The 13,592-nt window shown below is 40.2% G+C and overlaps 1 protein-coding gene across 2 annotated transcripts; it reads right to left on the bottom strand.

The window, feature by feature from the left end:
• Nucleotides 1-2,534: 2,534 nt before the first annotated feature.
• On the bottom strand, nucleotides 2,535-10,831 carry LOC144711684 (TNF receptor-associated factor homolog 1a-like). 2 transcript variants are annotated; one of them, XM_078585685.1, is made up of 13 exons: nucleotides 10,511-10,831; nucleotides 9,899-10,112; nucleotides 9,637-9,748; nucleotides 8,784-8,872; nucleotides 8,643-8,711; nucleotides 8,420-8,549; nucleotides 7,373-7,531; nucleotides 6,918-7,275; nucleotides 6,223-6,335; nucleotides 5,484-5,634; nucleotides 4,589-5,004; nucleotides 4,385-4,526; nucleotides 2,535-4,121 (listed from the first exon to the last, which is right to left on the bottom strand). In XM_078585685.1, exons 2-13 carry the CDS (start codon nucleotides 10,083-10,085, stop codon nucleotides 2,823-2,825), a joined length of 3,225 nt encoding a protein of 1,074 aa, XP_078441811.1. In that variant the 5' UTR covers nucleotides 10,086-10,112; nucleotides 10,511-10,831; the 3' UTR covers nucleotides 2,535-2,822. The 2 variants fall into 2 exon arrangements, with proteins under 2 accessions (XP_078441811.1, XP_078441812.1); XM_078585686.1 differs by having other exon boundaries at nucleotides 5,484-5,631.
• Between the last annotated feature and the right edge of the window lie 2,761 nt (nucleotides 10,832-13,592).

The following is a 13,592-nucleotide window of genomic DNA, read 5'->3' as shown; positions in this document are numbered from 1 at the left end:
GGAAGGCGACAAAGATGTCAAAGGACGAGTGGGAGTTGGTGAAATAATTTTGTCGCATCCTTAGATTGTTCGCTGTATCCACCGATCATGTTTGCAAGATATTGACATTGGCCATATGTGATGTATTATTTCTCATAGACGGGCTCAAAGAACACATAGAAGAAGTGGTCCAGCAAATCAAAGATGGCACTTTCTTCACATGTGTACGACGGTTGCATGAAGGAGATCGTTTCAATATGGCACAAGTGTGTAAGGCGATGTAACGCAAGCTCGCACAATATGCAGAAATTTTGTGGGTGAATGAGGCAATCACCAGCGCAGCATTGATGGATCCATTCCATAAAGGGTCAAAACTCTATCAGGGCGTCAGAGAAGCAACCATCGCATATGTACGGTCCTTGTTACCATGTGACTCGTTGAGGCATGGAGAGAGTGGGCACGCTGAATATGGGCACTCAAAAGGTAAACAATTGGACTCTTGGCTACAAAACATTATGCGAAAAGTCCAACCGGCACCTGCGGCAACGAGGTCAGCGTGGGACGAGTTCAACCAATACCTAACAGAGGTCGTGCCTAATGAGGGAGTGTTCACCCTACTATCTTGGTGGGCCAGCACAGGGGCGAAACGCTTCCCCTTACTTGCTTCCATTACAAGGGAGTTGTTGTCTGTATGTGCAACAAGCGCTCCTGTTGAGCGCATGTTCTTGGTGGGCAACGCAATTGTCACGTACAAGAGATCATGTTTGTCACCGATAAGCATCGAAACACTCATCATTGTGAAGTGTTGGCTGCGTGCAGACAACAAGCGATGGTACATTGATGTGGAGCTCAATTCGGATGGCGAGGATGGACAAGATGGGGTAGTTGCATGAACTCGAGGTACACATCACCTACATTGACTACATTTTATGCATATTTTATGCAATCATTGTTTTATTTGTTAATCTTTCGGTATGCAAGTGATGACCAAGTAAGCACAAACCTTTGACAGAGCCGTGGGGAAATTTTCAGGCGAAGGGCGTATTTTGACGGTTACATATTACAGAAGGCATCTTTTGTTAAAAACTTTGCGATAATTTCCTATATATTTCTTGAATTTTGCTAAAAATTTACACTTAACCAAATATGTAAATTACATATTACAAATTTGCAATTAATTCAATAATATAAATATTAGGTATATAAAACATGTTAAAGCACCAAATAGTGGGGGTCAACTTTGTTAAAATTTCTGCAACAGTTTCCTAAAAATTTGCTGAAGTTTCCAACATTATAAATTTACACTTACCCAATTAGTAATTTACATATTTCAACTTTGCACTTAATTCACTAATATAAATATCAGGTATATTAAACATGTTAAAGCACCAAATAGTGGGGGTCAACTTTGTTAAAATTTCTGCAACATTTTCCTAAAAATTTGTTGAATTTTCCAACATTATAAATTACACTTACCCAGTAAGTAATTTACATATTTCAAATTTTCACTTAATTCAATAATATAAATATCAGGTATATAAACCATGTTAAAGCACCAAAAAGTGGGGGTCAATTTTGTTAAAATTTCTGCAACATTTTCCTAAAAATTTGGTGAATTTTCCAACATTATAAAATTACACTTACCCAATTAGTAATATACATATTTCAACTTTGTACTTAATTCACTAATATAAATATCAGGTATATAAACTATGTTAAGGCACCAAAAAGTGGGGGTCAATTTTTTAAAAATTTCTGCAACATTTTCTAAAAATTTGTTGAATTTTCCAACATTATAAATTTACACTTACCCAGTAAGTAATTTACATATTTCAAATTTGTACTTAATTCAATAATATAAATATTATGTATATAAACCATGTTAAAGCACCAAATAGTGGGGGATTTCAGAAAAAATATCCGGAAATCAGTAACCGATATCCTGATATCGGTTACCGATATCAGGCAGCAGATATCTGTTGCATCCCTATATCTACGGTATCCGTCACCGATATCCGTCTACCTTTCAGAGACGGATATCGACCGATATCCGATATCCAGCTCCGTCCCGATTTTCTTCCCGATATCGGATATAGGTTGTCCGATATCGGAAACCGGACGGATATCGGTTGGGTGAATCCTAGGTGTTTGCCCCCCATATAATAACATATTTTAGGGTCATATGACGACTACATCCTTTGAGGGGCATACATTGGTGACCAAAAAATAGGAAACTGATAGGATCTCTGAATTTACCAGTCTTCTGCGGACTTTCAATGCAATCTCCAGCGCTATGCTCAAACCCAACGTTTTCTATATAAATGTTTGCTGTACAAAGCTACGGCCATATCTTTCTACCTAGAGTATGTATTAATGAATCTAATACTTTGTATCTTAGATAAAACATGAGTCATTAATAGTTTGTTTAATCATATTAACTTAAGACAGTGTTGAAGAGTTAAATATCTCACCTATAGCAGATTCATGGGTGTAGTAACATAATAATAAATACTCCTGGGTGATTTCATTAGCAACAAGAAACCAAGGAATCGAGATTGATAAAAGATGTGGTCTTTGGATCTCAGACTCATTCTTCTCCATTTCCAATCTAGTTTAAAGCTATGAAAGCGCTACAGCAGTGGGAGGAAACCAAACCCTCCTTTCCCAAGCCCAACACAGGGGCCGAGGAGCCAATGCATTGCAGTACTACACAAAAACGCTACCGACACCCCCAGTCAGCCAACAACCAGAGCCAAGCATAAACTGAAAAAAGAAGGCTTTACATTGTCAACCCCTCACCTTTTGCAAGCACCATACCACTGATTGAGTTAATTCTCCGGTGCTTAGGGCCCACTTGCAGGTCGATGATAAATCCCATAGCCTAGATCTGGAGACCCATGATGCTGCTGCTGCTGATAAGAATACCCACTTCCATCCAACTGTTGAATATCACCAGTCGCAGCGCCGCGCATCGGCCACTGGACCTGACCATTCACATAAGGGGAGTAATCCATCATGTCCGCAGCATAATGGCGACTGGGCGAGCCGTAAAACCTTTGGATTCCCTCATCGTAGCCCTGGTGACCCATCTGGCTGAATAATCTCCCCCCATTAGATGAACTCACATCAACTGTGCTCGTCGAAATCTCCATCGGAAATGTGTACTGGCGGCTAAGAGCAGGATGATGAGTATGATGTGGGTAGCCATCCAAGTCCTCCCTCCCAAACGTTTGATGCTCTTCATTTAGAAGATCATTGATGATGTCTAGGTGGGGAAACTCGTCCGGTAACGACATCGTGGCATCCTGGAAGAAGTATGAACGAGGTACGGCACCGCTGCTTACGTCTAAAGCCTGGACGCTGCTGACCAGGTTCTGATGATCCTGCTGGACCCCTCTAGATGGCTGGATTGGCTGCATTGGCTCATCAGCCCATTGGGTCCTGCTTTGCAAGGCCTCCGGGTTCATAGACCCAAAGGTCAACCCTGGTCTCGCCGTCTCCACTGTAGCAGATCTCTGAAGGACATGAATGGAAGAGGATGGCACAAAGGATGGCGATGACTGGGGATAAGCAACAGCAGCAGCAGTAGCAGCACCATGGCTTGGGAGCCCAAGCGAAGGGCGAGAGGAGAAACTGGGAGTAACAGCTACGCCAGAGCTCATCGTTGTCTTTCCAATGATGGCATTTCTGTAGGACTGGAAGACGACGTTACCATGTGAAGTTGTCGACGACCCGGCTGAGTCTGCCCCAAGACGGCCAGCGGCACTTACTGATCGCGACATAAGAGGAACTGGATGGGCCACTGAAGCAGGGACGGCAGCCGGTCGGGGGCCCGGAATGACAGGAGCGCTGGGTGGCCTTGATAAGGCAGAGACTTGCTGTGGTGGGTTCTTTGCAAGGCTAACTACTTGCTTTAGTGGTTCAGGCCTGAGAGTCAAGGCTGCCTTTGAGGAAGCAGATACTGTTTTCTCGTTCTGTTGGATCTTGGCGTTATTAGATGTGTCGGCACAGGTTTCTGTTCCCTGCTTTGACTGTGGGAGCTCAGTGGGTAAGGGCTTCTCAGCGGCGAGTAGCTTGGAGAATCTGTGTTCCTCTTCCTGATCCTTGGTCGTTGCTTTTCTCCTGGCAGTGGGTACAGCCTCCTGAAAATGGAAGAATTTAATAGTGTCACCAATTGAATTCGGAGCCAAAGAGCTACAACAAAAACACTGAAGAGAGCTTGAATTAACACAAGAAAAAAGAAAAAATGAAAGATAGAGAAGCTTAATCGGCAGAATTTTGCAATTTTTTCGACAGGGACAACACAATATGAGCTCAAACAGTCATCTTTTCCAACGAAGGAAATAAGTTCGTGATCAAGATAGAAACCCAGATCATAAAAAAGTCTACAGGATATAGGCTCTACCTTCTCCAGACTATGCCTCTCAAGCCGCTGTATGCTTTCTGTCAAAATGGGCAACTCTCCTGACGATTCAGTTTGCACCACTTTATCTGTGAAGGATTGACCCGTTCGATCACGCACATTCTTACTGTGTTGAGTTTTCCCCCTTCAATGATATACCACATTAAATACGAACGCTCAGAAAAAGGAATAGGGATGCAAAAATACCTAGTGAATAAACTGGGCGCCGCTTTAATAGCTGGAGAGGAAGCATTCTTCCTGCGAGGCACATTAAATGCTGACGAGCTAGAAAATGAAGCTTCTTCTGGAGCAGGTAAGCCAAGTTTCTCACTGAAACCCTCATCGGCTAGAGATGCAGCCTCCACACCAGAGCTGGAATCTCTCACATCCACGTCAGCCTGTTGCAGTGTCTCCGCGCCGTCATATTGGCCGTCGGATGCATCAGAGATGTCTGCCGCCATGTCAGCCTTGTCTAATGCAGAAGAAGATTGGTACTGGGAAAGCTCGTCTAAGACTTGCTCGCAGGAGATGTTCTCAGTCTGATTTTTCTCAAGCATTAAAGCATCAAATTTATCTTCTCGGCCCCTGTCTTTGCCTTTTCGTGTACTGCGCTTTTGTTTAGCCTGCCAAAGAATTTAAGCCGAGCTTTGTAAGGTGCCAGAGCATTAATCTTATCGAATATATCTTCAGTTCAAAAATTAACTTTGTCGACATAGCTGGGGAAAAATGAATAATAAATCTTAGATAAGGTTTCTTTCAAAAAAAATAAATCTTAGATAAGGTGCATGCAAACAATCCCAGACACGATCCCTTAGTAGCCATAGGCACACAAAAGAATCACTATAGAAATATTAATATGAAACCAAAACACCATTCTGAAATTAATGGAAGCATGTGAACGTTGAAAATTTATACCAAGGCCACAACAGAAAGAAAAGAACCAAGACAACTTATAAAGATGTAAAAAGTTATATCGAAAGCAAGTTGCCATGTCTGACAAATCATGTCTTATACGCAAACCGAAGGTTTAAAGTCGTAAGTTCAACACAAAAGGCCAAAAACCAATGAAAAGAATGGTAAAGAAAAGACATGAGAACCCGACCTGCTTTTTTTTTGCTTTCTTCTCCTTCTCGGCAGCAAGACGCCTTGACCTTAGTTCCATCTCAGCTTGTCCAGCTGCTTCTTCTTCGCGAATAAGCTCTTCTTGCCTCTTCAGGGCAACTGCCTCCTGGTACGCAACCTCGATTCGGCTGCTGTTGAATAGAAAAATTTGAACGATTAGGAGGTAAGATTTTCAATGGGTTGTTCTATTATAGTCATTGAGGAACATATCTGATAATGATTTCTCATTCTCACAACTAACACTAACAAAGTATGCACTCAATCACTCTGTAACTGCAATTATAACTCGAGGAGTTTCACAACAAAAAAACTACAGATTCTAGATGTAATACATAGCTTCATTCAAAATACTAAAAGAATGGTAAAGGGATAAATAAACAAAAGATAAGCAAAAGGATTCTAGCGCAATACATTCTGGAACAGGATGTCGTTTGCAAGAGCTCTCTAGATTCCAAGAGATTTTTGGAGCTTAACGAAAGATTAATGAATAGAGACAAATTATGACATCCAAGTAAATGGGGATCCCCTATTATAAAAAGTCACTGTAATGACACGTCCGTTTACTTTCTGATAAATGCTCCTCTGTTCCTCTCTCCTGATAGGTCTTACACAAGTATATGATTGGAATTTTTAATTTGAAACGAAAGAGAAAAAGTGTCTCTGAAGAGTTTTAACATTAGAAGAGTTTAGAACAGGTCGAAATACAGAATTAAAACCACCTGAATATATGATTTAGGATGAATATCTCCACAGTTCTGCGTCCAAGTTCAGTAAGCCTCCGCTCATCACGCTCGATAGAATCTTTGCTAAATTCTTCTCCTGAACTGCTATCCTGAAATAACGACACCCTTTTTAGTAAGAATGTTTCGAGGATTAAGTTCAAGCTATGTAGAGCACGTGAATACAGTTCTTCGATAAGACAACCACGTGAAAGAGCATGAGGAATCATAATGAGTATAAGTCATTAAACCGTGAGGGAATAAATAGCATTCATTCTAAACTAAATGGACCAGTCATTATAGTACGCATGTGGAAGATGAAACCAATATATCAGGGCCTAGAAAAGGAAGATCAGTTTTTTACTACATCCTGCATTCTTCCATTGATTAAGCGCGTTATTTTTTTTTGAAAAAATTAAGCTCGTAAATTGAACTGCAAAGAAAATAAAATGATACGGAAAGAAAACGAAGAATAGTAAGCAGACAATCGATGCTAATATCAACCACCATTTAACGATGGTGGTTATCCATAAGGCCTAAAACGATGGCATCACATCACCAGAATAGCCTAGGTAAATATCAGTCGCTACAAAACAAGCTGAGAGCGCCTATTAGCAAATGCAATACCATTTTGACAATTGCAAAACAAAATTACAACGATTATTATATGAGAAAAATGAAAGTTTTGTGATTACCTTTGTACGGTTTTGACTTTGATTTTGCGAAGCTTTCTCATCCTTCGGCAAGATTGGCTCCATTACAACTCTCTCAACCAATAACAACACATCATCTGTCAAACTGAACAGATCTTTCTCAACTTGGATGAAGGGCATGGCCATTTCCTCCCCTTCTAGAAATTTTGCGGACCCTTTATTTTTGCTCTGACCTTCAAGAGCCTTCAAACCACTGTAAAGTGAATCCATGACCAAGGTTGATGTTACTTCTTTCTCAATAAAGAAGTGCTTAACGACTACTTTTAATATCGTATCCGTTTTCTCAATTGACATCCACCTCCTGCTGCTTTGATCAACTCCGAGCCAGAAGGTACGAAAACTGAAAATTGAAAACAGAAACAAGATATGTATGAAATTCCCTCGAGAGAGAAAAAATGGGAATACAAATGAATAATCTCATGAAATTTTCACCCCACCTAGACCAGCGGACTTTGTCCTCAATCAGTTTGTTGAATTTAATCCTTTTTTCTTCAACGTAACGTCTACATAGTTGCTCTACATTCGACAAATACACCCGAACAAGCTCCCTCCTGTACTGACAGTCCAGACAGCGAAATGGTCTATGCGCCTTTTCCCTGTTTTGAGAAGCCTCAGGCAAGGTTTAGCACTCGAACAATGACTAATTTTGCAAAATACAGGTTCATATTAATCATTCACATATGATATAAGCCGTCTTTCAGCCTACAGTCTATGACGCAAAGGATGTGACCATGCTGTGTTGTATGATGAGAAAGAGAGTCTTGAATATAGTGTCAATGTGTAATCAATTTCATGTTAACTCAAAAACAGAGGCCTTGTATCATAATGTAAGTGATGCTTTATATGTGGGCGCTTCTAAAGTTTTAAGCAAAATATAAAAAGGTTTCACTACAGAAGGCAATCTCAAATCCGTGGCAAGTCAGTCATACGTCATTTGCAAGAAAATAAATAAAAAACAAGAAAACATTTATTTTCTTCCGGCCATTATCAACATTTTTTATGAAAGATTAACAGATGAGTGAAACAGAACTAAACAAGCAGTTATCTAGAAAAACTAGCAAACATCTGAGTATTCGCTGAGAACTCTAGGGTTTGGGAAACTATTATATGAATCTCCACCACAAGGTATAAATGAATAAATATGAAACGTAGTGTGACTGGTCTACAGATGAAGTTGTACCATGCAATCTTATGTCTTGGTCATAGCATATGATGATTGAAGAACCATAAGAAAATGCTTTTGGAAAACGGCTAAAAATTTACCAAAATCAAAATGGACGCACTAAATTGATATAGAAAATCAATGCAGGCATCTGGCATTTCAGAACGGGCTTTCAGCAAAAAATTCCTGAAGATGTATAAGATAAAAATGGTTCTCCTTCAACAATTAAAGCGACTAGAAGTTGTATAAGATAAAACAACTCAATTATTGATATTTTCATAAATTTATCTGGGTTGGTATCACAGCAACAACGGAGACACACCTGATAACTTGAACCTGGGCTTTGATCACAAGAGCATCAGCGACGATAAATCCCTCAGATAGCTTTGACAACTCCATAAACTTCTTCCAGCCCCAATCGTGCTCTTTCTTCCAAAATCGGTGTAATGTGTCTGCAGTTTTCGGTCATGGATTATTTTTAATGTATAATAATCATCAAAAAAATGTTAGGAGTATTATAATAGCCAAATACAGATTTGACATACCAGAGTATTTGGACTTCTTTGAATCTTTGTTTACCACAGCTATTGTAAACTGTGCGAAATGGCTCCAACCTAAATAAGTTATTTTAAAACAAGAGAACTGTCAGAATAAAATCAGGGTAAAAGCAGGAATGGAGAGCAAACCTGGGAGTAACTTGTCGTGGTTGGCGACACATAGGAAAAGAGAGAGATGATTGCATACGTCACATCCCTGTGGGTAGATTAGAATATACCTGAAATCGAAAATTTAAAAAAATAAGGAGTACCCGAGCAACCAATGTCAAAAACAGCTGAATTATAACAAATCCAGTAAATGAAGACACTTCATAAACGAAAATATGATTGCTCGATCCAAAATGGATTATAACATTGAAATAAACCAGAGAAACTAAAGAAACGCATAAATACCAGAAAAACTGATAGGGCGGCCCAGGTGATGTAATGATCAGAGTGATATTTTTAAGAGAAGTTGAACCTCGAAATGTTCTTTCAAAAGAAAATCATTGTATACGAAACCAGCTTTATTTATTCATGAAAATACATCAAAGTTACTCCACGACAGGAACTCAACTATTAAAGAGGTCGGTATCACTAAACAGAAACTATTCATCAACATGCTAGTCATGCATGAAGCAAACGACAGGAAAGTTTGGTTTTAAACAACTAATAATTGAGAGCGACAGACTTCATCACGGGGAAAGACAATTTAAAAATACAATAAATTTCCATAGGAAAATATATTTAGAACCACGTTGAATACTATGTCCGTAAGAAATACCAAACAGCCCAAATTTCTAAATGACAAACAGAGGAGGTAGAAATGGAAACATCTCAAATAAGCCTTTTTGGTAAACTAAGAGCACAAACCTTTTTCATAAAGCTAAAGAAAGTTGAACATTAATAGCACCCAATCCTAATTATAATCATGCAAATGAGTTACAGAGGAGGAGGTGGAGTACAGGGACTCCAAGTTCAACAAGCAAAACGACATTCTTACCACTTGTAGCCACCAACTTCAAAGACATTACTACGGAGCTCTCGTTTACTAATCTGAGAGAAGTTTTCGATTTTCCAAGTAAACTTCCCGTACAGATCAGAAGGCTTGGGTCCTGCAAATATGGCTCTCCATATCAAGTCCCAAGGCAAAAGTTACAAAAAACTCTGGCGCAAACCGATCAGATAAGAACAGATCGCACAGCACAACAAGAATAAAAATTATTTCTTCGAATCAGAAACCCATGAAAAATAAGGGAACTTACCAAAGTCATCCTCCTCATCAGTATCCCAGTAGGGAGGGGAGGTAGAGGGAATCCCATTCTCCACCTGCTCCGATGACCGCCATTCTCCCACTGAATCGTTCGTTTGGCAGACTTGGCCAGTGGGAAGAACCTCCGCAGATGAAGACAAGCTTTCAAGGCTGGAGTCATCGCTTATACTCCCAGCCATTACCCTCCCTCAGAAAAATCAATCTTCCTGCCCAAAAAAAAAGAAAAAAAGCAACCAACGAATCAACACCTCACTAGATGCTAAAAATGAAGTTCAAACCAGACAATTCGACACGAAGAACAGCGAAAAACCCAAGTACCCAGAACGATTTCAGGGTTAACACAACAATCCCCATCGACCCAAGTAAATCCTCAAAACCCTAGAGCAGCATCCAAGAGCCCAATCCGCACTCCATTTCTTGAAAAAACCCAGCAACAAAAACATGCAGAGATCGATACCCAACCAATCCCAGCAATCGCCAACCGCATCATCTGCTCGAGAATCGAACTGCCACGGCCCAAAAGAGCGGCAGGTCGCCAGGCAGCAAAAACCAACATAGCCAACACAAAATTAAAAGGGTAACCGAGAAAACCCAGAAAACCCACCTTACTTCTTCTAGCATAAGCCCAGCCGCAACCTATTTCCGCAGCTCTCTCTACCTCTATCGCGCTTTCTGCTGAGTTCTCAGCACACTACGAAGAGAAAAACTCCCCAACCAAAGAACTAAACTTGGGCATCACTGCCCACGCATCGAGATAGAAGCAGAGTGCCCATCAAGATCGGAACTTGGGTAAAGAAAGAAAGAAAGAGAAGAGAAGAGAAAAGAAGAGAGAGCGGTGAGATGAAGAAGGGCAGGGCAGAAGAACGGCGCTAAGCGTGGATTGGATCCGTAAAAGGATACCGAAGCTCAGGGGGCCACTCGGGTGTCCCAAAGGAGATGGAAAATTCAGCTTTTTTTTCCTTCAATTTGCTCAGTTTTGGTACTTCTTTATCCTCTCCACTCTCAAATTGGAACTGGGTTGTAGTTTTTAGGAACTGGGCTGGAGAGGCCCAAATTGGCCCAATGTTCTGGTTAATCTTTGGGTAACCTCAAGACTAGGGTTTGACATTTAGGACCGGGGACCGGTTTGACCGGACCAAATCGTCACCGTAGGTCCTCCATTTGAGGGTGGACCGGTTTGTCAAACAAGTTTAGGTCCAAGGGTCAAACCAGGCCCGAACAGGAAGTATACTATTTTATATTTAAAAAAAAATTCTAAACATATCAAATCCAACTCGACGGAGAGGTTTCTATTGAGCTCCGTATAGACGCCATGTATTTGACCATCTGTTAGCAACCACTTGATGTAGAGTTACAATGAACTTTTATATTTAACATTACGATGAACATAAATTTTATATTTTGACTTTGACATTGACTAGTCAACCTGACCAGACCAAGACTGGTCCAAACCAGACTTGGACCAAACTAAAACAGACTGGAACCGGACCGAAGCTTAGGTAACTTTGCTAAAAATCTGTACCAGACGGGGACCATCAAACCCTACTCAAGACTAGTTTGAGGCAGTAATCTATACATGTGATTGTAGATTTGAATGGCTCCTCCTTTTAGTGATCAATCTTAAAAGGAATATCGTTTTTTTATAAGAAATTGTGTATGCATTTTCCTTGCAAGAGATTAGTTAGATATAACAAGTAAACCCAGAGAATTCTATTTTTAGGTGGGTTCCCTCGAGATTGGTTTTACGCATAAATTTATACATTCACTTTATATATTTGAATTTCAGAGCTCAATCTTAAAAGAAAACATCATCGCAATCGAGAAATCTAAATACATTTCTTTATGAGAAATCGTCTGACGTCCTTCCTACGAGAGTTTAGTAAGATACAATAAGTAAAGTAGGCAAATTCCACTAGTCCCGTTTGCACATGAATGGAAGTCTACCAAAGCTCATCTTGTGAACCATTTCAGCCCAATGAGAGACAATAAGTCTTCTTTCAAAGACAATTCAAGTTAAACACTACCATTTTCTATAATGGAAGGAAAGGATGTGATCGCATGATCATTTTGTTGGTTTATAGAGGCCTAAATCTGGATGAACATGATGATTCCATACAGTGGAAGACTGATAAACATGAATTTGTCGTTGCATACATGCATAGTAATGCCACATCTAGGTAGTAATTCATCTGAAATCAATAAATTATACTAGTCCTAAGATGAGATACTACATTTATATGAATTTCACATCTTAATCATCTCATGCATCATGCTATGCATTTATGTGTATATTTCATGAGACTAATCCCACTTCAAGTGGTTCACTTCTCACACTTTTTATGAGCATTTGGATGCAAGGGAACGAGAAAGAGCGTGTAATGTGAACGCAACCAGAACGGCAAAGATCAGATACGTCATCAACTCCGGTACAGAACCAAACAAGGGTTTTTACCACATGGTAGGGGAATCCTAAGTGGCGCGTGGAGAGAGGAGACAGAGGGACCACACAACAGCACTTCTTAATCAGATCCATAGGATCTGATTAAGTGGTTGATCGGACCACGTGATGTAACCACTTACAGCGACATCATGCGGCCCGCTCTTAGCCGCATGATCGTGATCTAACAATCATGATCAGCTCTCTCTCTCTCTCTCTCTCTCTCTCTCTCTCTCTCTCTCTCTCTCTCTCTCTCTCTCTCTATCTATCTATCTCTCTCCCCCTCCCCCACTAGGGCTGAATGTGGCACTTCTCTGAGCTTCCCGATCACAATCATCGTGATTGGACGGCCCAGAGAGCGCCCGACTAAGGTTGAACCTTATACCCTTATAAATGGAAATCTTGTTTTCTTTGTTATTGTTTTTTCCTCTTAGCAGCAAGCTACCATAAGGAACCAGAGAAGATCAAGGCCTGTTCCAGCATTGTTTAATGCTCAGTCTTCAAGCCGAACATCACCCGGTCTAGGACGGACATCACTACAGGGTCTGTGTGAAAGCTTGGATGTTGTTTTCATTGTCTATAAATATTCCATGGGTAAAGTAGACGAGTTTGATTTGTTTTTATAATAGTTTTCCTATTTAGATGTGTTTGTCACTAGAGTATTTTGTTTCTTCTCTCTATTTTTTCTCTCTAAATGCTAGTTTTGACCACCAAAATTACCCGTTAATCAACCCATTGCTCTTGCTTATATATATATATATATATATATCAAGACCATACCATCATTTCATATCGCCTTTTCTCTCATACTCTCATAAATCCTTTGCTTAGATCTATTGGTCATGTTCCCTTTTTTTTCATAATTTATAAGTAATTTAATCTTGCTCTTATGCTCCCTGAGGTTCGACCCTTACTTAAGCCCTATACTACGTAAGGTAACATAAATTTTATTGTGTGAAATCCATAACAACAATATTTAATACCATCAATTGAGTTCATTAAATACTCATAATGGCATCAACAAAAAATAAAAGGAATCACGTGAGCACGTATCACATCCGTGATTTCTTGATTACTGGAGCGAAATGAGTCGAGCTGATCATGTGTAGCCTCTAGATGTATCCACATGGTACATGGCACATCGAATCTCCTCCTTCGCCTTGACGAGATCCGTTCACCCTCCGTCGTCACCGTTGCACTGTCTTGATCGCATCGATAGTGGAGTGGAGTTGTGGGGAAAAGGGAGAAG

The sequence above is a fragment of the Wolffia australiana genome, chromosome 14 (genome assembly GCF_029677425.1).
Source record: "Wolffia australiana isolate 7733 chromosome 14, ASM2967742v1".
Classification (NCBI taxonomy): Eukaryota; Viridiplantae; Streptophyta; class Magnoliopsida; order Alismatales; family Araceae; genus Wolffia; species Wolffia australiana.
The sequence above is the reverse complement of the archived record's forward strand: the minus strand, read 5'-3'. Positions and strand labels throughout refer to the sequence as shown.

Bases quoted from the DNA above. Each gene is read 5' to 3' on its own strand.
- LOC144711684 (XM_078585685.1), bottom strand. From the start codon at position 10,085: ATGGCTGGGAGTATAAGCGATGACTCCAGCCTTGAAAGCTTGTCTTCA. The intron at 8,712-8,783 runs GTTTGCTCTCCA...TAACTTATTTAG, and splicing joins CCACGACAAGTTACTCCCAG to GTTGGAGCCATTTCGCACAG. The intron at 7,532-8,419 runs GTGTGTCTCCGT...TTCTCAAAACAG, and splicing joins GCCCAGGTTCAAGTTATCAG to GGAAAAGGCGCATAGACCAT.